Genomic DNA, 24,513 nt, shown 5'->3' on the forward strand with positions numbered 1-24,513 from the left:
ACAGTCCCATATCTCTTTACCTCCACCTACAGTCCCATACCTCTTTACCTCCACCTACAGTCCCATACCTCTATACCTCCACCTACAGTCCCATACCTCTATACCTCCACCTACAGTCCCATACCTCTTTACCTCCACCTACAGTCACAAGCCTCTATACCTCCACCTACAGTCCCATACCTCTATACCTCCACCTACAGTCCCATACCTCTTTACCTCCACCTACAGTCCCATACCTCTATACCTCCACCTACAGTCACATACCTCTCTACCTCCACCTACAGTCACATACCTCTATACCTCCACCTACAGTCACATACCTCTATACCTCCACCTACAGTCCCATACCTCTATACCTCCACCTACAGTCCCATACCTCTTTACCTCCACCTACAGTCACATACCTCTATACCTCCACCTACAGTCACATACCTCCACCTACAGTCACATACCTCTATACCTCCACCTACAGTCACATACCTCTTTACCTCCACCTACAGTCCCATACCTCTTTACCTCCACCTACAGTCACATACCTCTATACCTCCACCTACAGTCACATACCTCCACCTACAGTCACATACCTCTATACCTCCATCTACAGTCCCATACCTCTATACCTCCACCTACAGTCCCATACCTCTTTACCTCCACCTACAGTCACATACCTCTCTACCTCCACCTACAGTCACATACCTCCACCTACAGTCACATACCTCTTTACCTCCACCTACAGTCCCATACCTCTATACCTCCACCTACAGTCACATACCTCTTTACCTCCACCTACAGTCACATACCTCTATACCTCCACCTACAGTCACATACCTCTATACCTCCACCTACAGTCACATACCTCTTTACCTCCACCTACAGTCACATACCTCTATACCTCCACCTACAGTCACATACCTCTATACCTCCACCTACAGTCCCATACCTCTATACCTCCACCTACAGTCACATACCTCTTTACCTCCACCTACAGTCACATACCTCTATACCTCCACCTACAGTCACATACCTCTATACCTCCACCTACAGTCCCATACCTCTAAACCTCCACCTACAGTCCCATACCTCTATACCTCCACCTACAGTCCCATACCTCTTTACCTCCACCTACAGTCCCATACCTCTATACCTCCACCTACAGTCATATACCTCTATACCTCCACCTACAGTCACATACCTCTATACCTCCACCTACAGTCCCATACCTCTATACCTCCACCTACAGTCCCATACCTCTATACCTCCACCTACAGTCCCATACCTCTATACCTCCACCTACAGTCCCATACCTCTATACCTCCACCTACAGTCCCATACCTCTATACCTCCACCTACAGTCCCATACCTCTATACCTCCACCTATAGTCCCATACCTCTATACCTCCACCTACAGTCACATACCTCTATACCTCCACCTACAGTCCCATACCTCTATACCTCCACCTACAGTCACATACCTCTATACCTCCACCTACAGTCCCATACCTCTATACCTCCACCTATAGTCCCATACCTCTATACCTCCACCTACAGTCACATACCTCTATACCTCCACCTACAGTCCCATACCTCTTTACCTCCACCTACAGTCACATACCTCTATACCTCCACCTACAGTCCCATACCTCTTTACCTCCACCTACAGTCACATACCTCTATACCTCCACCTACAGTCCCATACCTCTTTACCTCCACCTACAGTCACATACCTCTATACCTCCACCTACAGTCCCATACCTCTTTACCTCCACCTACAGTCACATACCTCTATACCTCCACCTACAGTCCCATACCTCTATACCTCCACCTACAGTCCCATACCTCTATACCTCCACCTACAGTCACATACCTCTATACCTCCACCTACAGTCCCATACCTCTAAACCTCCACCTACAGTCCCATACCTCTATACCTCCACCTACAGTCCCATACCTCTTTACCTCCACCTACAGTCCCATACCTCTATACCTCCACCTACAGTCATATACCTCTATACCTCCACCTACAGTCACATACCTCTATACCTCCACCTACAGTCCCATACCTCTATACCTCCACCTACAGTCCCATACCTCTATACCTCCACCTACAGTCCCATACCTCTATACCTCCACCTACAGTCCCATACCTCTTTACCTCCACCTACAGTCCCATACCTCTATACCTCCACCTACAGTCACATACCTCTTTACCTCCACCTACAGTCACATACCTCTTTACCTCCACCTACAGTCCCATACCTCTTTACCTCCACCTACAGTCCCATACCTCTTTACCTCCACCTACAGTCACATACCTCTATACCTCCACCTACAGTCACATACCTCTATACCACCACCTACAGTCCCATACCTCTTTACCTCCACCTACAGTCACATACCTCTATACCTCCACCTACAGTCCCATACCTCTTTACCTCCACCTACAGTCCCATACCTCTTTACCTCCACCTACAGTCCCATACCTCTTTACCTCCACCTACAGTCCCATACCTCCACCTACAGTCACATACCTCTATACCTCCACCTACAGTCCCATACCTCTTTACCTCCACCTACAGTCCCATACCTCCACCTACAGTCACATACCTCTATACCTCCACCTACAGTCCCATACCTCTATACCTCCACCTACAGTCACATACCTCTATACCTCCACCTACAGTCACATACCTCTTTACCTCCATCTACAGTCCCATACCTCTCTACCTCCACCTACAGTCCCATACCTCTATACCTCCACCTACAGTCCCATACCTCTTTACCTCCACCTACAGTCCCATACCTCTTTACCTCCACCTACAGTCACATACCTCTATACCTCCACCTACAGTCACATACCTCTTTACCTCCATCTACAGTCCCATACCTCTCTACCTCCACCTACAGTCCCATACCTCTATACCTCCACCTACAGTCCCATACCTCTATACCTCCACCTACAGTCCCATACCTCTTTACCTCCACCTACAGTCACATACCTCTATACCTCCACCTACAGTCACATACCTCTATACCTCCACCTACAGTCACATACCTCTATACCTCCACCTACAGTCCCATACCTCTATACCTCCACCTACAGTCCCATACCTCTTTACCTCCACCTACAGTCCCATACCTCTTTACCTCCACCTACAGTCCCATACCTCCACCTACAGTCACATACCTCTATACCTCCACCTACAGTCCCATACCTCTTTACCTCCACCTACAGTCCCATACCTCCACCTACAGTCACATACCTCTATACCTCCACCTACAGTCCCATACCTCTATACCTCCACCTACAGTCACATACCTCTATACCTCCACCTACAGTCACATACCTCTTTACCTCCATCTACAGTCCCATACCTCTATACCTCCACCTACAGTCACATACCTCTATACCTCCACCTACAGTCCCATACCTCTTTACCTCCACCTACAGTCCCATACCTCTTTACCTCCACCTACAGTAACAGGGTGTTGCGTTCCCTCCTAGAGGCCTACATAACATAATGGGGGCTCATCCGGGATCATTAAGCCCACCGGACCCTGCTGCTCTGAGCTCTGTGATTGGTGATTGAGGTGTGACCGGACCCTGCTGCTCTGAGCTCTGTGATTGGTGATTGAGGTGTGACCGGACCCTGCTGCTCTGAGCTCTGTGATTGGTGATTGAGGTGTGACCGGACCCTGCTGCTCTGAGCTCTGTGATTGGTGATTGAGGTGTGACCGGACCCTGCTGCTCTGAGCTCTGTGATTGGTGATTGAGGTGTGATGGTGGGCTGTGAGTTTGGGTGACTTGTTTAGTTTGCGTGTGTTCAGTAGGCTGCATTGTACAAGATGGCTGCCTCAGCAGTCTCCCAGTTTATTGAAGCGCCCTCTGTTGATCGGTTGGTGGGGTTGCGTAAAGTAGACCTTTGCCCCATAGCTGACCATTATGGACTCTTCATCCCTGGGAAAGCCCTAACGGCTGAGCTTGTGGTGCTAGTCAGGGAGGGTTTAGTGAGAACACATGTTCTTGTTGAAAGATGAGATGGAGTCTTCAGGAGAGGAGATGGGTAGACCTTCTGAAGTCGGAGGACGGTGTGGAGAAAGGGCTCGTATTTACATCTCCCAGATTCAACCCTTTCTCTTCCCCTTTCGGTTGCTCAGACGGCTAGGCTGATGGTGAGGCTGGTCCGTTTGGAGCAAAAAGATTAAGAGCGAGAGACAGATGACGTTTGATTTAGAAATGAGGAAAATGGATAACAACAAGGAGGTGAGGATCGGACAGCTGGAGCCGCTGGCGCCAGTGGGACTCAACAACCTGCTCATCATCACTTCGATGTCAGTACAAATACAGCTCCCTCCGGGAAGCTGTTTCCTATTTCTCTGCGTTTGAGCGTGTGGCCCCTGTGCTGCATTGGCCACTCGAGGTGTGGCTGCTCCTGTTGCAATGTAAATTGTCTGGGAAAGCCCAGGAAGTGGTAGCTGCTCTCTCCCTGGAAGACAGTTTACACTACGATACAGTTAAAACTACCGTGTTGTGGGCTTATGAGTTGGTGCCTGAAGCTTTTAGGCAGCGCTTCACGAACCACAAAAAAAAAAAAAAAACTCTCACTGTACTTTTGAGTTTGCAAGGGACACAGAGTCCCTGTTTATTAGCAGGTGTTCAGCCGGCAAAGCTAACACTGGCTAGAGGACCAGGCAGAGACCCACACAAACCTCCCAGCATAGAATAGAGTGGATAAACCCCACAGATTAAACAAACCCCCCAGAGTAGTGAAACCCCCCAGAGTAGAGCACAGAGGAGAGGAGAGTTGAGTAGAGCACAGAGGAGAGTAGAGTAGAGCAAAGGAGAGGAGAGTAGAGCACAGAGGAGAGGAGAGTAGAGCAAAGGAGAGGAGAGTAGAGCAAAGGAGAGGAGAGTAGAGGAAAGGGGAGGAGAGTAGAGCACAGAGGAGAGGAGAGTAGAGCAAAGGAGAGTAGAGCAAAGGAGAGGAGAGTAGAGCACAGAGGAGAGGAGAGTAGAGCAAAGGAGAGGAGAGTAGAGCAAAGGAGAGGAGAGTAGAGTAGAGCACAGAGGAGAGTAGAGCAAAGGAGAGGAGAGTAGAGCAAAGGAGAGGAGAGTAGAGCACAGAGGAGAGGAGAGTAGAGCAAGAGGAGAGGAGAGGAGAGCAAAGGAGAGTAGAGTAGAGCACAGAGGAGAGTAGAGCAAAGGAGAGGAGAGTAGAGCAAAGGAGAGGAGAGTAGAGCACAGAGGAGAGGAGAGTAGAGCAAAGTAGAGGAGAGTAGAGCACAGAGGAGAGTTGAGCAAAGGAGAGGAGAGTAGAGCAAAGGAGAGGAGAGTTGAGCAAAGGAGAGAAGAGTAGAGGAAAGGAGAGGAGAGTAGAGGAAAGGAGAGGAGAGTACAGAGGAGAGGAGAGTTGAGCAAAGGAGAGAAGAGTAGAGGAGAGGAGAGTAGAGGAAAGGAGAGGAGAGTAGAGCAAAGGAGAGGAGAGTAGAGCAAAGGAGAGGAAAGGAGAGGAGAGTAGAGCAAAGTAGAGGAGAGTAGAGCAAAGTAGAGGAGAGTAGAGCATTCATAGAGAAGTTATGTACCACCCCCCATTATCATTTACACAAAGCAAACCACCCTGAAGCAATCCAGCAGTTTTTCATCATCTCTATTGTTATTCTCTATTCAAACATCAAACTATTACAGTGACAAATAAATGATCCCTATTTAAAATCTTCCTGGTGCACCCATCCCGTTAGTGGGATCATTTTGGTCAACATCCGCTGAATTACAGAGCGCCAAATTAAATTACTAAAAATATTTAATTTTCATGACAAGTGCAATATAGCAAAACACAGCTTAGCTTGTTGTTAATCCACCGGACTGTACCTTCTTCAATAGGAGAGAGAGAGAAAAGGTCTGCTCCAAACTGTTTTCTATCCTAATCTGACAATTATATGCATATTCTGGGCCTGAGAAATAGGCAGTTTCATTTGGGTACGTTTTCCATCCAAACATCAAAATACTGCCCCCTGACACTCAACAGGCTAAAGAAAAGGCCCTTGTGGAAAACACTGTCCTCTCCTGTGCTGAGAGAGAGGGAGAGGCAGTTCTTTTCACTCAACAGGCTAAAGAAAAGGCTTACCTTGTGGAAAACACTGTCCTCTCCTGTGCTGATTATGCTCTCAGTGTCGCTGTCTGAGTCTTTGTGGAGAGTAGTGCTGAAACTACTCACACTCTGACAGTCTGCAACCAGAACAACACAACAGGACAACAGGTTAGAGGAAAAGACAACCGTCTTCAGAAGGTCCTATTCATGCAGACAGGAACACCAGTCGTACTGTTACCCTGGTAAGAGGAACATACAGTCGTACTGCTACCCTGGTAAGAGGAACATACAGTCATATTGCTAGCCTGGTAAGAGGAACATACTGTCGTATTGCTACCCTGGTAAGAGGAACACCTAACACAGTCAGGTTAGAGACGGGAAAAGACAACCGTCTTCAGAAGGTCCTATTCATGCAGACAGGAACATACAGTCGTACTGCTACCCTGGTAAGAGGAACACCAGTCATACTGTTACCCTGGTAAGAGGAACACCAGTCATACTGTTACCCTGGTAAGAGGAACACCAGTCATACTGTTACCCTGGTAAGAGGAACACCAGTCGTACTGTTACCATGGTAAGAGGAACACCAGTCATACTGTTACCCTGGTAAGAGGAACACCAGTCATACTGTTACCCTGGTAAGAGGAACACCAGTCATACTGTTACCCTGGTAAGAGGAACACCAGTCATACTGTTACCCTGGTAAGAGGAACACCAGTCGTACTGTTACCCTGGTAAGAGGAACACCAGTCGTACTGTTACCCTGGTAAGAGGAACACCAGTCATACTGTTACCCTGGTAAGAGGAACACCAGTCATACTGTTACCCTGGTAAGAGGAAACACCAGTCGTACTGCTACCCTGGTAAGAGGAACACCAGTCATACTGTTACCCTGGTAAGAGGAACACCAGTCATAATGTTACCCTGGTAAGAGGAACACCAGTCATACTGTTACCCTGGTAAGAGGAACACCAGTCATACTGTTACCCTGGTAAGAGGAACACCAGTCATACTGTTACCCTGGTAAGAGGAACACCAGTCATACTGTTACCCTGGTAAGAGGAACACCAGTCGTACTGTTACCCTGGTAAGAGGAACACCAGTCATACTGTTACCCTGGTAAGAGGAACACCAGTCGTACTGTTACCCTGGTAAGAGGAACACCAGTCATACTGTTACCCTGGTAAGAGGAACACCAGTCATACTGTTACCCTGGTAAGAGGAACACCAGTCATACTGTTACCCTGGTAAGAGGAACACCAGTCATACTGTTACCCTGGTAAGAGGAACACCAGTCGTACTGTTACCCTGGTAAGAGGAACACCAGTCGTACTGTTACCCTGGTAAGAGGAACACCAGTCATACTGTTACCCTGGTAAGAGGAACACCAGTCATACTGTTACCCTGGTAAGAGGAACACCAGTCATACTGTTACCCTGGTAAGAGGAACACCAGTCGTGCTGTTACCCTGGTAAGAGGAACACCAGTCGTATTGTTACCCTGGTAAGAGGAACACCAGTCATACTGTTACCCTGGTAAGAGGAACACCAGTCATACTGTTACCCTGGTAAGAGGAACACCAGTCATACTGTTACCCTGGTAAGAGGAACACCAGTCATACTGTTACCCTGGTAAGAGGAACACCAGTCGTGCTGTTACCCTGGTAAGAGGAACACCAGTCATACTGTTACCATGGTAAGAGAAACACCAGTCGTACTGTTACCATGGTAAGAGGAACACCAGTCGTACTGTTACCATGGTAAGAGGATCACCAGTCATACTGTTACCCTGGTAAGAGGATCACCAGTCATACTGTTACCCTGGTAAGAGGAACACCAGTCTTACTGTTACCATGGTAAGAGGAACACCAGTCATACTGTTACCCAGGTAAGAGGAACACCAGTCATACTGTTACCCTGGTAAGAGGAACACCAGTCATACTGCTACCCTGGTAAGAGGAACACCAGTCGTACTGTTACCCTGGTAAGAGGAACACCAGTCATACTGTTACCCTGGTAAGAGGAACACCAGTCATACTGTTACCCTGGTAAGAGGAACACCAGTCATACTGTTACCATGGTAAGAGGAACACCAGTCATACTGTTACCCTGGTAAGAGGAACACCAGTCATACTGTTACCCTGGTAAGAGGAACATACAGTTTCTACTGTTACCCTGGTAAGAGGAACACCAGTCATACTGCTACCCTGGTAAGAGGAACACCAGTCATACTGTTACCATGGTAAGAGGAACACCAGTCATACTGTTACCCTGGTAAGAGGAACACCAGTCATACTGTTACCCTGGTAAGAGGAACATACAGTCCTACTGTTACCCTGGTAAGAGGAACACCAGTCATACTGCTACCCTGGTAAGAGGAACACCAGTCGTACTGTTACCCTGGTAAGAGGATCACCAGTCATACTGTTACCCTGGTAAGAGGAACACCAGTCTTACTGTTACCATGGTAAGAGGAACACCAGTCATACTGTTACCCAGGTAAGAGGAACACCAGTCATACTGTTACCCTGGTAAGAGGAACACCAGTCATACTGTTACCCTGGTAAGAGGAACACCAGTCTTACTGTTACCCTGGTAAGAGGAACACCAGTCATACTGTTACCCAGGTAAGAGGAACACCAGTCATACTGTTACCATGGTAAGAGGAACACCAGTCATACTGTTACCCTGGTAAGAGGAATACCAGTCATACTGTTACCCTGGTAAGAGGAACACCAGTCATACTGTTACCCTGGTAAGAGGAACACCAGTCGTACTGTTACCCTGGTAAGAGGAACACCAGTCATACTGTTACCCTGGTAAGAGGAACACCAGTCATACTGTTACCCTGGTAAGAGGAACTCCAGTCATACTGTTACCATGGTAAGAGGAACACCAGACATACTGCTACCCTGGTAAGAGGAACACCAGTCGTACTGTTACCCTGGTAAGAGGAACACCAGTCATACTGTTACCCTGGTAAGAGGAATACCAGTCATACTGTTACCATGGTAAGAGGAATACCAGTCTTACTGTTACCCTGGTAAGAGGAACACCAGTCGTGCTGTTAACCTGGTAAGAGGAACATCAGTCATACTGTTACCCTGGTAAGAGGAACACCAGTCATACTGTTACCATGGTAAGAGGAACACCAGTCATACTGTTACCCTGGTAAGAGGAACACCAGTCGTACTGTTACCCTGGTAAGAGGAACACCAGTCATACTGTTACCCTGGTAAGAGGAACACCAGTCATACTGTTACCATGGTAAGAGGAACACCAGTCATACTGTTACCCTGGTAAGAGGAACACCAGTCATACTGTTACCCTGGTAAGAGGAACACCAGTCATACTGTTACCCTGGTAAGAGGAACACCAGTCTTACTGTTACCCTGGTAAGAGGAACACCAGTCATACTGCTACCCTGGTAAGAGGAACACCAGTCATACTGTTACCCTGGTAAGAGGAACACCAGTCTTACTGTTACCCTGGTAAGAGGAACACCAGTCATACTGCTACCCTGGTAAGAGGAACACCAGTCATACTGTTACCCTGGTAAGAGGAACACCAGTCGTACTGTTACCCTGGTAAGAGGAACACCAGTCATACTGTTACCCTGGTAAGAGGAACACCAGTCATACTGTTACCCTGGTAAGAGGAACACCAGTCATACTGTTACCCTGGTAAGAGGAACACCAGTCATACTGTTACCCTGGTAAGAGGAACACCAGTCTTACTGTTACCCTGGTAAGAGGAACACCAGTCATACTGTTACCATGGTAAGAGGAACACCAGTCATACTGTTACCCTGGTAAGAGGAACACCAGTCATACTGTTACCCTGGTAAGAGGAACACCAGTCATACTGTTACCCTGGTAAGAGGAACACCAGTCATACTGTTACCATGGTAAGAGGAACACCAGTCATACTGTTACCATGGTAAGAGGAACACCAGTCATACTGTTACCCTGGTAAGAGGAATACCAGTCGTACTGTTACCCAGGTAAGAGGAACACCAGTCGTACTGTTACCCTGGTAAGAGGAACACCAGTCGTACTGTTACCCTGGTAAGAGGAACACCAGTCGTACTGTTACCCTGGTAAGAGGAACACCAGTCATACTGTTACCCTGGTAAGAGGAACACCAGTCGTACTGTTACCCTGGTAAGAGGAACACCAGTCATACTGTTACCCTGGTAAGAGGAACACCAGTCATACTGTTACCCTGGTAAGAGGAACACCAGTCGTACTGTTACCATGGTAAGAGGAACACCAGTCATACTGTTACCATGGTAAGAGGAACACCAGTCGTACTGTTACCCTGGTAAGAGGAACACCAGTCGTACTGTTACCCTGGTAAGAGGAACACCAGTCATACTGTTACCCTGGTAAGAGGAACACCAGTCATACTGTTACCCAGGTAAGAGGAACACCAGTCATACTGTTACCCTGGTAAGAGGAACACCAGTCATACTGTTACCATGGTAAGAGGAACACCAGTCATACTGTTACCATGGTAAGAGGAACACCAGTCTTACTGTTACCATGGTAAGAGGAACACCAGTCGTACTGTTACCCTGGTAAGAGGAACACCAGTCATACTGTTACCCTGGTAAGAGGAACACCAGTCATACTGTTACCCTGGTAAGAGGAACACCAGTCATACTGTTACCCTGGTAAGAGGAACACCAGTCATACTGTTACCATGGTAAGAGGAACACCAGTCATACTGTTACCCTGGTAAGAGGAACACCAGTCATACTGTTACCCTGGTAAGAGGAACATACAGTCCTACTGTTACCCTGGTAAGAGGAACACCAGTCATACTGCTACCCTGGTAAGAGGAACACCAGTCATACTGTTACCCTGGTAAGAGGAACACCAGTCATACTGCTACCCTGGTAAGAGGAACACCAGTCATACTGTTACCATGGTAAGAGGAACACCAGTCGTACTGTTACCCTGGTAAGAGGAACACCAGTCATACTGTTACCATGGTAAGACCGTACTGTTACCCTGGTAAGAGGTACACCAGTCATACTGTTACCCTGGTAAGAGGAACACCAGTCATACTGTTACCCTGGTAAGAGGAACACCAGTCATACTGTTACCCTGGTAAGAGGAACACCAGTCATACTGTTACCCTGGTAAGAGGAACACCAGTCATACTGTTACCCTGGTAAGAGGAACACCAGTCGTACTGTTACCCTGGTAAGAGGAACACCAGTCATACTGTTACCATGGTAAGAGGAACACCAGTCGTACTGTTACCCTGGTAAGAGGAACACCAGTCTTACTGTTACCATGGTAAGAGGAACACCAGTATTACTGTTACCCTGGTAAGAGGAACACCAGTCATACTGTTACCCTGGTAAGAGGAACACCAGTCATACTGTTACCCTGGTAAGAGGAACACCAGTCATACTGTTACCCTGGTAAGAGGAACACCAGTCATACTGTTACCCTGGTAAGAGGAACACCAGTCATACTGTTACCCTGGTAAGAGGAACACCAGTCATACTGTTACCCAGGTAAGAGGAACACCAGTCATACTGTTACCCTGGTAAGAGGAACACCAGTCATACTGTTACCCTGGTAAGAGGAACACCAGTCATACTGTTACCCTGGTAAGAGGAACACCAGTCATACTGTTACCATGGTAAGAGGAACACCAGTCATACTGTTACCCTGGTAAGAGGAACACCAGTCGTACTGTTACCCTGGTAAGAGGAACACCAGTCATACTGTTACCCTGGTAAGAGGAACACCAGTCGTACTGTTACCCTGGTAAGAGGAACACCAGTCGTACTGTTACCCTGGTAAGAGGAACACCAGTCATACTGCTACCCTGGTAAGAGGAATACCAGTCATACTGTTACCCTGGTAAGAGGAACACCAGTCATACTGTTACCATGGTAAGAGGAACACCAGTCGTACTGTTACCCTGGTAAGAGGAACACCAGTCATACTGTTACCATGGTAAGAGGAATACCAGTCGTACTGTTACCCTAGTAAGAGGAAACACCCGTCGTACTGTTACCCTGGTAAGAGGAACACCAGTCATACTGTTACCCTGGTAAGAGGAACACCAGTCGTACTGTTACCCTGGTAAGAGGAACACCAGTCATACTGTTACCCTGGTAAGAGGAACACCAGTCGTACTGTTACCCTGGTAAGAGGAACACCAGTCATACTGTTACCCTGGTAAGAGGAATACCAGTCATACTGTTACCCTGGTAAGAGGAACACCAGTCGTACTGTTACCCTGGTAAGAGGAACACCAGTCATACTGTTACCCTGGTAAGAGGAACACCAGTCATACTGTTACCCTGGTAAGAGGAACACCAGTCATACTGTTACCATGGTAAGAGGAACACCAGTCATACTGTTACCCTGGTAAGAGGAACACCAGTCTTACTGTTACCATGGTAAGAGGAACACCAGTCGTACTGTTACCCTGGTAAGAGGAACACCAGTCATACTGTTACCCTGGTAAGAGGAACACCAGTCATACTGTTACCATGGTAAGAGGAACACCAGTCATACTGTTACCCTGGTAAGAGGAACACCAGTCATACTGTTACCATGGTAAGAGGAATACCAGTCATACTGTTACCCTGGTAAGAGGTACACCAGTCGTACTGTTACCCTGGTAAGAGGAACACCAGTCGTATTGTTACCATGGTAAGAGGAACACCAGTCATACTGTTACCCTGGTAAGAGGAACACCAGTCATACTGTTACCCTGGTAAGAGGAACACCAGTCATACTGTTACCCTGGTAAGAGGAACACCAGTCGTACTGTTACCCTGGTAAGAGGAACACCAGTCATACTGTTACCCTGGTAAGAGGAACACCAGTCATACTGTTACCATGGTAAATGGAACACCAGTCATACTGTTATCTCATCTGAAATGGACCTAATCCATACTGTCATCTCATCTGAAATGGAACTAATCCATACTGTCATCTCATCTGAAATGGAACTAATCCATACTGTCATCTCATCTGAAATGGAACTAATCCATACTGTCATCTCATCTGAAATGGAACTAATCCATACTGTCATCTCATCTGAAATGGAACTAATCCATACTGTCATCTCATCTGAAATGGAACTAATCCATACTGTCATCTCATCTGAAATGGACCTAATCCATACTGTCATCTCATCTGAAATGGAACTAATCCATACTGTCATCTCATCTGAAATGGAACTAATCCATACTGTCATCTCATCTGAAATGGAACTAATCCATACTGTCATCTCATCTGAAATGGAACTAATCCATACTGTCATCTCATCTGAAATGGAACTAATCCATACTGTCATCTCATCTGAAATGGAACTAATCCATACTGTCATCTCATCTGAAATGGAACTAATCCATACTGTCATCTCATCTGAAATGGAACTAATCCATACTGTCATCTCATCTGAAATGGAACTAATCCATACTGTCATCTCATCTGAAATGGAACTAATCCATACTGTCATCTCATCTGAAATGGAACTAATCCATACTGTCATCTCATCTGAAATGGAACTAATCCATACTGTCATCTCATCTGAAATGGAACTAATCCATACTGTCATCTCATCTGAAATGGAACTAATCCATACTGTCATCTCATCTGAAATGGACCTAATCCATACTGTCATCTCATCTGAAATGGAACTAATCCATACTGTCATCTCATCTGAAATGGATCTAATCCATACTGTCATCTCATCTGAAATGGAACTAATCCATACTGTCATCTCATCTGAAATGGAACTAATCCATACTGTCATCTCATCTGAAATGGACCTAATCCATACTGTCATCTCATCTGAAATGGAACTAATCCATACTGTCATCTCATCTGAAATGGAACTAATCCATACTGTCATCTCATCTGAAATGGACCTAATCCATACTGTCATCTCATCTGAAATGGATCTATTAAGAAGGCAAGAAGCCTTGCCTTCAACGGGGACAGTGAGGTGACTTGATACAAGAAGCCTTGCCTTCAACAGGGACAGTGAGGTGACTTGATACAAGAAGCCTTACCTTCAACAGGGACAGTAAGGTGACTTGATACAAGAAGCCTTGCCTTCAACGGGGACAGTGAGGTGACTTGATACAAGTAGCCTTACCTTCAACAGGGACAGTAAAGTGACTTGATACAAGAAGCCTTACCTTCAACAGGGACAGTAAGGTGACTTGATACAAGAAGCCTTACCTTCAACAGGGACAGTGAGGTGACTTGATACAAGAAGCCTTACCTTCAACAGGGACAGTGAGGTGACTTGATACAAGGGACAACGGTGCCTTACCTTCAACAGGGACAGTGAGGTGACTTGATACAAGAAGCCTTACCTTCAGGGACAGTAAGGTGACAGTACAAGGTTACCTTCAACAGGGACAGAGGTGACTTGATACAAGAAGCCTTACCTTCAACAGGGACAAGGTGACTTGATACAAGAAGCCTTACCTTCAACAGGGACAGTACCTTCAACAGGGACAGTGAGGTGACTTGATACAAGAAGCCTTACCTTCAACAGGGACAGTGAGGTGACTTGATACAAGAAGCCTTACCTTCAACAGGAACAGTAAGGTGACTTGATACAAGAAGCCTTACCTTCAACAGGGACAGTAAGGTGACTTGATACAAGAAGCCTTACCTTCAACAGGGACAGTAAGGTGACTTGATACAAGAAGCCTTGCCTTCAACAGGAACAGTAAGGTGACTTGATACAAGAAGCCTTACCTTCAACAGGGACAGTAAGGTGACTTGATACAAGAAGCCTTACCTTCAACAGGGACAGTGAGGTGACTTGATACAAGAAGCCTTACCTTCAACAGGAACAGTAAGGTGACTTGATACAAGAAGCCTTACCTTCAACAGCGACAGTAAGGTGACTTGATACAAGAAGCCTTACCTTCAACAGGGACAGTAAGGTGACTTGATACAAGAAGCCTTACCTTCAACAGGGACAGTAAGGTTACTTGCAGAACAGACAGCATCGCTTCGGTTCTCAAGTAGATTCTCAGGTAGGATCTCATGCAGGTTCCCAGATAGAATCTCAGGTAGGTTTTCAGGTATGTCCTCAGGTTGGATCTCAGGTGGGATCTCAGGCGGGTTCTCAGGTAGAATCTCAGGTAGGTTCGCAGGTGCGTTCTCTGGTAGGTTCTCAGGTAGGTTTTCAGGTAGGTTCTCAGGTAGAATCTCAGGTAGGATCTCAGGTGCGTTCTCTGGTAGGTTCTCGGGTAGGGTCTCAAGTAGGTTCTCAGGTATGTTCTCAGGTGACACTGGACTGTTCGGTGGGACATCCCCTGTATATGTGGACACCACTACAGCAGTGACATCATCTCCATCTCCACAGTCTGACCACGTCACAGAGGGGTCGAGGGTCAGGGTTAGGGTCACGGAGTGGTCGATGGTTACAGAGGGGTCGAGGTTGAGGGCTTGGTCTGTAGCAGGTTGACTGTCTGAGTGTCCTGACCCCTCCTCCGCCCTGGTGCCACAGGACTCCTGATTCACTGTCCTGTCAGAGGGGTCTCCAATGTGTTCCCCTAGAACTGAGGGGGGCTCACTAGGTCTCCGTAGGACCTCCGTTATCTCCATCTCTACACCCTCTCCACCCTCCTCTCCACCCTCTCCACCCTCCTCTCCATCCATCTCTACACCCTCTCCACCCTCCTCTCCATCCTTCTCTCCACCTGCCCCACCAGACGCTCCCCCAGAGTTGGAGCCTGTTTCTGGGGGCGGGAGGTCTCCATCCATGGGGGTAGTCCCATCCCTGTCCTCTGTGATCTCAGCTCTGAGGCCAGAGTCACCAGTCTCTATGGGCTTACCCTGTCTGACACCCTGTCTCTCACCTTCTCTGTCACCCTGTCTGTAACTGCCCTCTAGTGGCAGTTCCCCCTCGAACACCTGCTCTGACTGAGGCTCTGATGAGGACTCTGAGTGATGCTCTATTGCGGGCTCTAGTGTCAGCTCTAATAGGGGTTCTGGTATGTAGGGCTCTAGTGTCGGCTCTAACAGGGGTTCTGGTGTGTAGGGCTCTAACAGGGTTCTGGTGGTGTAGGCTCTAACAGGGGTTCTGGTGGTGTAGGCTCTAACAGGGGTTCTGTTGGTGTAGTCTCTAACAGGGGTTCTGTTGGTGTAGGCTCTAACAGGGTTCTGGTGGTGTAGGCTCTAACAGGGGTTCAGTCTCTAACAGTGGTTCAGGCTCTAACAGGGGTTCTGGTGGTGTAGGCTCTAACAGGGGTTCTGGTGGTGTAGGCTCTAACAGGGGTTCTGGTGGTGTAGGCTCTAACAGGGGTTCTGTTGGTGTAGGCTCTAACAGGGGTTCTGGTGGTGTAGGCTCTAACAGGGGTTCTGGTGGTGTAGGCTCTAACAGGGGTTCTGGTGGTGCAGGCTCTAACAGGGGTTCTGGTGGTGTAGGCTCTAACAGGGGTTCAGGCTCTAACAGGGGTTCTGTTGGTGTAGGCTCTAACAGGGGTTCTGGTGGTGTAGGCTCTAACAGGGGTTCTGTTGGTGTAGTCTCTAACAGGGGTTCTGGTGGTGTAGGCTCTAACAGGGGTTCTGGTGGTGTAGGCTCTAACAGGGGTTCAGGCTCTAACAGGGGTTCTGGTGGTGTAGGCTCTAACAGGGGTTCTGGTGGTGTAGGCTCTAACAGGGGTTCTGGTGGTGTAGGCTCTAACAGGGGTTCTGGTGGTGTAGGCTCTAACAGGGGTTCTGGTGGTGTAGGCTCTAACAGGGGTTCAGGCTCTAACAGGGGTTCAGGCTCTAACAGGGGTTCTGGTGGTGTAGGCTGTAACAGGGGTTCAGGCTCTAACAGGGGTTCTGGTGGTGTAGGCTCTAACAGGGGTTCTGGTGGTGTAGGCTCTAACAGGGGTTCTGGTGGTGTAGGCTCTAACAGGGGTTCTGGTGGTGTAGACTCTAACAGGGTTTCAGGCTCTAACAGGGGTTCAGGCTCTAACAGGGGTTCAGGCTCTAACATTGGTTCAGGCTCTAACATGGGTTCTGGTGGTGTAGGCTCTAACAGGGGTTCTGTTGGTGTAGACTCTAACAGGGGTTCTGGTGGTGTAGGCTCTAACAGGGGTTCTGGTGGTGTAGGCTCTAACAGGGGTTCAGGCTCTAACAGGGGTTCAGGCTCTAACAGGGGTTCAGTCTCTAACAGGGGTTCAGGCTCTAACAGGGGTTCTGGTGGTGTAGGCTCTAACAGGGGTTCTGTTGGTGTAGGCTCTAACAGGGGTTCAGTCTCTAACATTGGTTCATGCTCTAACATGGGTTCTGGTGGTGTAGGCTCTAACAGGGGTTCTGGTGGTGTAGGCTCTAACAGGGGTTCAGGCTCTAACAGGGGTTCTGGTGGTGTAGGCTCTAACAGGGGTTCTGGTGGTGTAGGCTCTAACAGGGGTTCTGGTGGTGTAGGCTCTAACAGGGGTTCAGGCTCTAACAGGGGTTCTGGTGGTGTAGGCTCTAACAGGGGTTCAGGCTCTAACAGGGGTTCTGTTGGTGTAGGCTGTAACAGGGGTTCAGGCTCTAACAGGGGTTCTGGCTCTAACAGGGGTTCAGGCTCTAACAGGGGTTCTGGTGGTGTATCAGCAGATTCTCTATCAGCAGGCCCACTTCCTGAGAACAGCAACGCTCCACAGTTTAATACTGCTGTTACTGTACTGTCCATAGAGCCACTGATAGCTGAGATCTCAGCTGCATGGTCCATAGATGTTTCTACAGGGCCATAGGCATCTCCCATTTCTCTATCATCACAGTCCCCAGAATGGAGTCCAGTTTCCTGAGCCCCGTGGCTGCCCTTCTCAGAGGGGTGAAACTGTTCCTCTGTGGAGCCACCAGAGCCCTCCCCAGCCCTAGCAGAAGCTGTTTTCTTACTTTGTTCCAGTGGAGGTTCACCCTGACTGAGGCCCTCTATCTCTATAGGACATGATCTCACAGAGTCAGCTGTACCCTCCTGCATGTCCTGTCCATTGTCCAGGGTAGAAGGGTCTGACAGGGGAGAGGGGTCAGAGTCTGACAGACCCTTAGTGGTGGGGATAGAGTCTGTTGTGGTTAACCATTCACTGTCTGGTTGGTCCTCTGGGTGAACGGTGTAGCAGCCCTCCTGACAGCAGTCTGCTGGTTGGTCCTCTGGGTGAACGGTGTAGCAGCCCTCCTGACAGCAGTCTGCAGGTTGGTCCTCTGGGTGAACAGTGTAACAGCCCTCCTGACAGCAGTCTGCCGGTTGGTCCTCTGGGTGAACAGCAGCCCTCTGACAGCAGTCTGCAGGTTGGTCCTCTGGGTGAACAGTGTAACAGCCCTCCTGACAGCAGTCTGCAGGTTGGTCCTCTGGGTGAACGGTGTAACAGCCCTCCTGACAGCAGTCTGCAGGTTGGTCCTCTGGGTGAACAGTGTAGCAGCCCTCCTGACAGCAGTCTGCTGGTTGGTCCTCTGGGTGAACGGTGTAACAGCCCTCCTGACAGCTGTCTGCTTCCCTCCCCACACAGCTCTTACCTTCCTGGAGACACTCCTTCAGGTCTGTGTATGAGGGATCTGAGTTGGACACGTCTTCCAGGGACTGAGTGTGTCCCATGTCTTCTGTTGTTGCTGTGTCTCCACTGAGGACAGGTGGATCTCTGGGATCTGAGTTGGACACGTCTTCCAGAGACTGAGTGTGTCCCATGTCTTCTGTTGTTGCTGTGTCTCCACTGAGGACAGGTGGATCTCTAGGATCTGTGTATTTCTCCTCCTCCCCACTTCCTACTGTGCTCTCCTCCTCTCCTCCCTGGTTCTGCTGTTCCTGGTAAGGAAACAAGGTACCAGGGGTAGAGGAAGAGAAGTGTTAGGGTGGTAAGGTACCAGGGGTAGAGGAAGAGAAGTGTTAGGGTGGTAAGGTACCAGGGGTAGAGGAAGAGAAGTGTTAGGGTGGTAAGGTACCAGGGGTAGAGTAGTGTTATGGTGGTAAGGTACCAGGGGTAGAGTAGTGTTATGGTGGTGAGGTACCAGGGGTAGAGGTAGAGTAGTGTTAGGGTGATAAGGTACCAGGGGTAGAGTAGTGTTAGGGTGGTATGGTACCAGGGGTAGAGTAGTGTTAGGGTGGTAAGGTACCAGGGGTACAGTAGTGTTATGGTGGTAAGGTACCAGGGGTAGAGTAGTGTTAGGGTGGTAAGTTACCAGGGGTAGAGGAAGAGAAGTGTTAGGGTGGTAAGGTACCAGGGGTAGAGTAGTGTTAGGGTGGTAAGGTACCAGGGGTAGAGTAGTGTTAGGGTGGTAAGGTACCAGGGGTAGAGTAGTGTTAAGGTGGTATGGTACCAGGGGTAGAGTAGTGTTAGGGTGGTGAGGTACCAGGGGTAGAGGTAGAGTAGTGTTAGGGTGATAAGGTACCGGGGGTAGAGTAGTGTTAGGGTGGTAAGGTACCGGGGGTAGAGTAGTGTTAAGGTGGTATGGTACCAGGGGTAGAGTAGTGTTAAGGTGGTAAGGTACCAGGGGTAGAGTAGTGTTAAGGTGGTATGGTACCAGGGGTAGAGTAGTGTTAGGGTGGTGAGGAACCAGGGGTAGAGTAGTGTTAGGGTGGTAAGGTACCAGGGGTAGAGTAGTGTTAGGGTGGTGAGGTAACAGGGGTAGAGGTAGAGTAGTGTTAGGGTGGTAAGTTACCAGGGGTAGAGGTAGAGTAGTGTTAGGGTGGTAAGGTACCAGGGGTAGAGTAGTGTTAGGGTGGTAAGGTACCAGGGGTAGAGTAGTGTTAGGGTGGTAAGGTACCAGGGGTAGAGTAGTGTTAGGGTGGTAAGGTACCAGGGGTAGAGGTAGAGTAGTGTTAGGGTGGTATGGTACCAGGGTAGAGGTAGAGTAGTGTTAGGGTGGTATGGTACCAGGGGTAGAGTAGTGTTAGGGTGGTATGGTACCAGGGGTAGAGTAGTGTTAGGGTGGTAAGTTACCAGGGGTAGAGTAGTGTTAGGGTGGTAAGTTACCAGGGGTAGAGTAGTGTTAGGGTGGTAAGTTACCAGGGGTAGAGGTAGAGTAGTGTTAGGGTGGTAAGGTACCAGGGGTAGAGTAGTGTTAGGGTGGTCCCAGGGGTTCACAGCTCACCCTGACCAGGGGTCTCAGCTCCTCCACCAGTCTCTGGAGGGTAGGGGGGGCTGTGCCCGGTGCTGTGCCCACTGTCAGGGTATGGGTGTTCAGCCTGGGAAGGTTACACACCACCCTGGAGCCGGTAAAGGATGGATGGACTGTCCCTCTGTAAGGCTTTGTCTCCGCTCTGTGTGGACCAAAATAAACTACCTGAAGATTCTGGATCATGTGATTGGCCAACACAGTAGGGGGAGGTCATGTGATTGGCCAACACTGTGATTCTCTCAGGTCGTCAGACTGTGATTCTCTGGGATTCTCTGGGATTGGCCAACACGTAGTGGGAGGTCATGTGATTTTCCAACACAGTGGGGGTCAGCAGCCAACAGGTAGTTATTCATGGTCTGGATTTACTCGTATTCTCTCAGGTAGTCAGACTGGGATTCTCTCAGGTAGTCAGACTGGGATTCTCTGGGATTCTCTCAAGGTAGTCAGACTGGGATTCTCTCAGGTAGTCAGACTGGGATTCTCTGGCATTCTCTCAGGTCGTCAGACTGGGATTCTCTGGCATTCTCTCAGATAGTCAGACTGGGATTCTCTGGTATTCTCTCAGGTAGTCAGACTGGGATTCTCTGGGATTCTCTCAGCTAGTCAGACTGGGATTCTCTGGGATTCTCTCAGGTAGTCAGACTGGGATTCTCTGGGATTTTGTCCGTTAGTCAGATTGAGATTCTCTGGGATTCTGTCCATTAGTCAGATTGGGATTCTCTGAGATTCTATCCGTTAGTCAGACTGGGATTCTCTGGGATTCTGTCCGTTAGTCAGACTGGGATTCTCTGGGATTCTCTCAGGTAGTTAATAACCACCATGTCATCTCAGATTTTCAAAATGTGCTTTACAGCCAAAGCTAGACAAGCATTTGTGTATGTTTATTGATAGCCTAGCATTGCATTTTGTGCAGCTAGCAGCAGGTAACTTGGTCATGGAAATCAGAAAAGCAATCAAATTAAATAATTTACCTTTGATGAGCTTCGGATGTTTTCACTCACAAGACTCCCAGTTAGATAGCCAATGTTCCTTTTATACTAAAATATTATTTTTGTAGGCGCAATAGCTCTGTTTGTTCTTCACGTTTGGCTGAGAAATCCACCGGAAACTGAAGTCACGAAAACCCCGAAAAATATTCCAAATTAGCTCCATAATATCGACAGAAACATTGTTTATAATCAAAACTCAAGGTGTTTTTCAAATATCTATTTGATAATATATCCACCGGGACAATTGGTTTTTCAGTAGGACTGATTGGAATAATGGCTACCTCTTTATTTTACGCAAGAATCACTCTGAGAGCATCAGGTGACCACTTGTGCAATGTAGCCGCTTACGGGTATTCTTCAACATAAAACTGCGTAAAACTACGTCACAATGCTGTAGACACCTTGGGAATACGGAGAAAAAGTAATCTGGTTGATAGCCCATTCACTGCGCAATAGGGACGCATTGGAACGCAGAGCTTTCAAAACATGAGGCACTTCCGGATTGGATTTTTCTCAGGCTTTCGCCTGCAATATCAGTTCTGTTATACTCACAGACAATATTTTTACAGTTTTGGAAACTTTAGAGTGTTTTCTATCCTAAACTGTCAATTATATGCATATTCTAGCATCTTGTCCTGACAAAATATTCCGTTAATGATTCTAGCCATCCCGGATCCGGGATCGTGAATACAGCCTCAAGTTCATTACCATAACGCAACGTTAACTATTCATGAAAATCGCAAATGAAATGAAATAAATATGCTAGCTCTCAAGCTTAGCCTTTGTTAACAACACTGTCATCTCAGATTTTCAAAATATGCTTCTCAACCATAGCAAAACAAGCATTTGTTATTGATAGCTAGCATAGCATTTAGCGTAGCATTCAGCAGGCAACATTTTCACAAAAACAAGAAAAGCATTCAAATAAAATCATTCCTTTGAAGAACTTTGGATGTTTTCAATGAGGAGACTCTCAGTTAGATAGCAAATGTTCAGTTTTTCCTGAAAGATTCTTTGTGTAGGAGAAATTGCTCCGTTTTGTTCGTCATGTTTGGCTACCAAAAAAAACGAAAATTCAGTCATCAAAACGCCAAACTTTTTTCCAAATTAACTCCATAATATCGACTGAAACATGGTAAACGTTGTTTAGAATCAATCAAGGTGTTTTCACATATCTCTTCGATGATATATCGTTCGTGGAAGTCTGCTCTCTCCTCTGAATCACATGGAAGAATGCTTGCAGCTGAAGATTACGCACCAATTTCGACAAAGGACACCGGGCGGACACCTGGTAAATGTAGTCTCTTATGGCCAATCTTCCATTGATATGCCTACAAACACGTCACAATGCTGCAGACACCTTGGGCAAACGGCAGAAAGTGTAGGCTCGTTCAGGGCGCATTCACCGCCATATAAGGAGACAATGGAAAACAGCGCCTCAAACATTCGGCTCACTTCCTGTTTGAAGTTTCATCTTGGTTTCGCCTGTAGCATCAGTTCTGTGGCACTCACAGACAATATCTTTGCAGTTTTGGAAACGTCAGAGTGTTTTCTTTCCAAAGCTGTCAATTATATGCATAGTCGAGCATCTTTACGTGACAAAATATCTTGTTTAAAACGGGAACGTTTTTTCATCCAAAAATGAAATACTGCCCCTAGTGTTCCAAGAGGTTAATGGAAACACTGCCCCCTAGTCACAAAAGGTTATTAACATGGGCATGAGAGCTGAAACAGCTTGGTGTAGGTTCAAGATAACGGAATTCTCCGACCTGAAGATCACGTATGTGACGATTTTTACCAATGTGAGTTTGTTTCTTTCTGAGTTCCCAATTGTCAGACATCACCACAACATCCAGCTAGGAGAAACAACAACATGGTCTGTCCTTACTTTGTGAGGAGCTGGTGTAGGTCTCGGTGGCTCCGCTGCTGAGCGATGCTTGCAGGTGTGGCCCCCTGTCTGTTGGTCAGTCTGAGGGCTTCAGGGGCCCCTGGTTGCAATAGGAGCCACACAGCTACCCTCTTAAGACCCCGCCGTGCTGCAAAGTGGACCAAAGTCTCCTGGGGCTCTGCAGGGATAGAGAGAGAGAGAGGGATAGAGAGATAGATATAGAGAGAGAGGGAGAGAGGGAGAGAGAGATAGAGAGATATAGAGAGATAGAGAGATAGAGATAGAGAGAGAGAGAGTAAATAGAGAGTAAATAGACTGAAACTAAAAACATCGCAATGTTGGTTGGCTGGTTAGTGCTGACTTACTCTACCCTGGTTGGCTGGTTAGTGCTGACTTACTCTACCCTGGTTGGCTGGTTAGTGCTGACTTACTCTACCCTGGTTGGCTGGTTAGTGCTGACTTACTGTACCCTGGTTGGCTGATTAGTGCTGACTTACTCTACCCTGGTTGGCTGGTTATTGATGACTTACTCTACCGTTGGCTGGTTAGTGATGACTTACTCTACCCTGGTTGGCTGGTTAGTGATGACTTACTGTATCCTGGTTGGATGGTTAGTGATGACTTACTCTACCCTGGTTGGCTGGTTAGTGATGACTTACTGTACCCTGGTTGGCTGGTTAGTGCTGACTTACTCTACCCTGGTTGGCTGGTTAGTGCTGACTTACTGTACCCTGGTTGGCTGGTTAGTGCTGACTTACTGTACCCTGGTTGGCTGGTTAGTGCTGATTTACTGTATCCTGGTTGGATGGTTAGTGATGACTTACTCTACCCTGGTTGGCTGATTAGTGCTGACTTACTCCACTCTGGTTGGCTGGTTATTGATGACTTACTCTACCGTTGGCTGGTGGTGTTAGGACAGGACAGGACAGGACAGGTCAGGTCAGGACAGGACAGGTCAGGACAGGTCAGGACAGGTCGGTACGTGTTAGTGGTACTGCTAGCCTGTGTGTGTCTACTGTTGTATTATCTCACCAACTGATCCTGTATTATCAGCCAGTACATAGCAGACCTGTCAGACTCCATGGTAGAGAGCTGTACTGTCTACTGTAGGGGAGAGGTGAATCACTGAGCACATAGCATGCTACTCCTGCTGTATTATCTCACCAACTGATCCCTGATCAGCCAGTTAGACCTGTCAGACTCCATGGTAGAGAGCTGTACTGTCTACTGTAGGGAGAGGTGAATCACTGAGCACATAGCATGCTACTCCTGCTGTATTATCTCACCAACTGATCCCTGATCAGCCAGTTAGACCTGTCAGACTCCATGGTAGAGATGTACTGTCTACTGTAGGGGAGAGGTGAATCACTGAGCACATAGCATGCTACTCCTGCTGTATTATCTCATCAACTGATCCCTGATCAGCCAGTTAGACTCATGGTAGAGAGCTGT

The 24,513-nt window shown here is 47.8% G+C and overlaps 1 protein-coding gene and 1 long non-coding RNA gene across 2 annotated transcripts; both read right to left on the reverse strand.

Moving 5' to 3' along the window:
• Nucleotides 1–719: 719 nt before the first annotated feature.
• LOC127926758 (uncharacterized) lies at nucleotides 720–2,695 on the reverse strand. Its single transcript, XR_008125043.1, has 3 exons — nucleotides 2,613–2,695; nucleotides 2,069–2,256; nucleotides 720–800 (listed from the first exon to the last, which is right to left on the reverse strand). It is a non-coding gene; the product is annotated as an uncharacterized LOC127926758 (long non-coding RNA).
• An 831-nt stretch (nucleotides 2,696–3,526) lies between these two features.
• On the reverse strand, nucleotides 3,527–15,696 carry LOC127926760 (E3 ubiquitin-protein ligase RNF12-B-like). The gene is made up of 4 exons (XM_052512299.1): nucleotides 15,054–15,696; nucleotides 6,123–6,223; nucleotides 4,344–4,484; nucleotides 3,527–3,754 (listed from the first exon to the last, which is right to left on the reverse strand). The coding sequence occupies exons 1-4, from the start codon at nucleotides 15,694–15,696 to the stop codon at nucleotides 3,527–3,529; spliced, it is 1,113 nt and encodes a 370-aa protein (XP_052368259.1).
• Nucleotides 15,697–24,513: the final 8,817 nt, after the last annotated feature.

This window comes from Oncorhynchus keta, unplaced genomic scaffold (assembly GCF_023373465.1).
Source record: "Oncorhynchus keta strain PuntledgeMale-10-30-2019 unplaced genomic scaffold, Oket_V2 Un_contig_8186_pilon_pilon, whole genome shotgun sequence".
Classification (NCBI taxonomy): domain Eukaryota; kingdom Metazoa; phylum Chordata; class Actinopteri; order Salmoniformes; family Salmonidae; genus Oncorhynchus; species Oncorhynchus keta.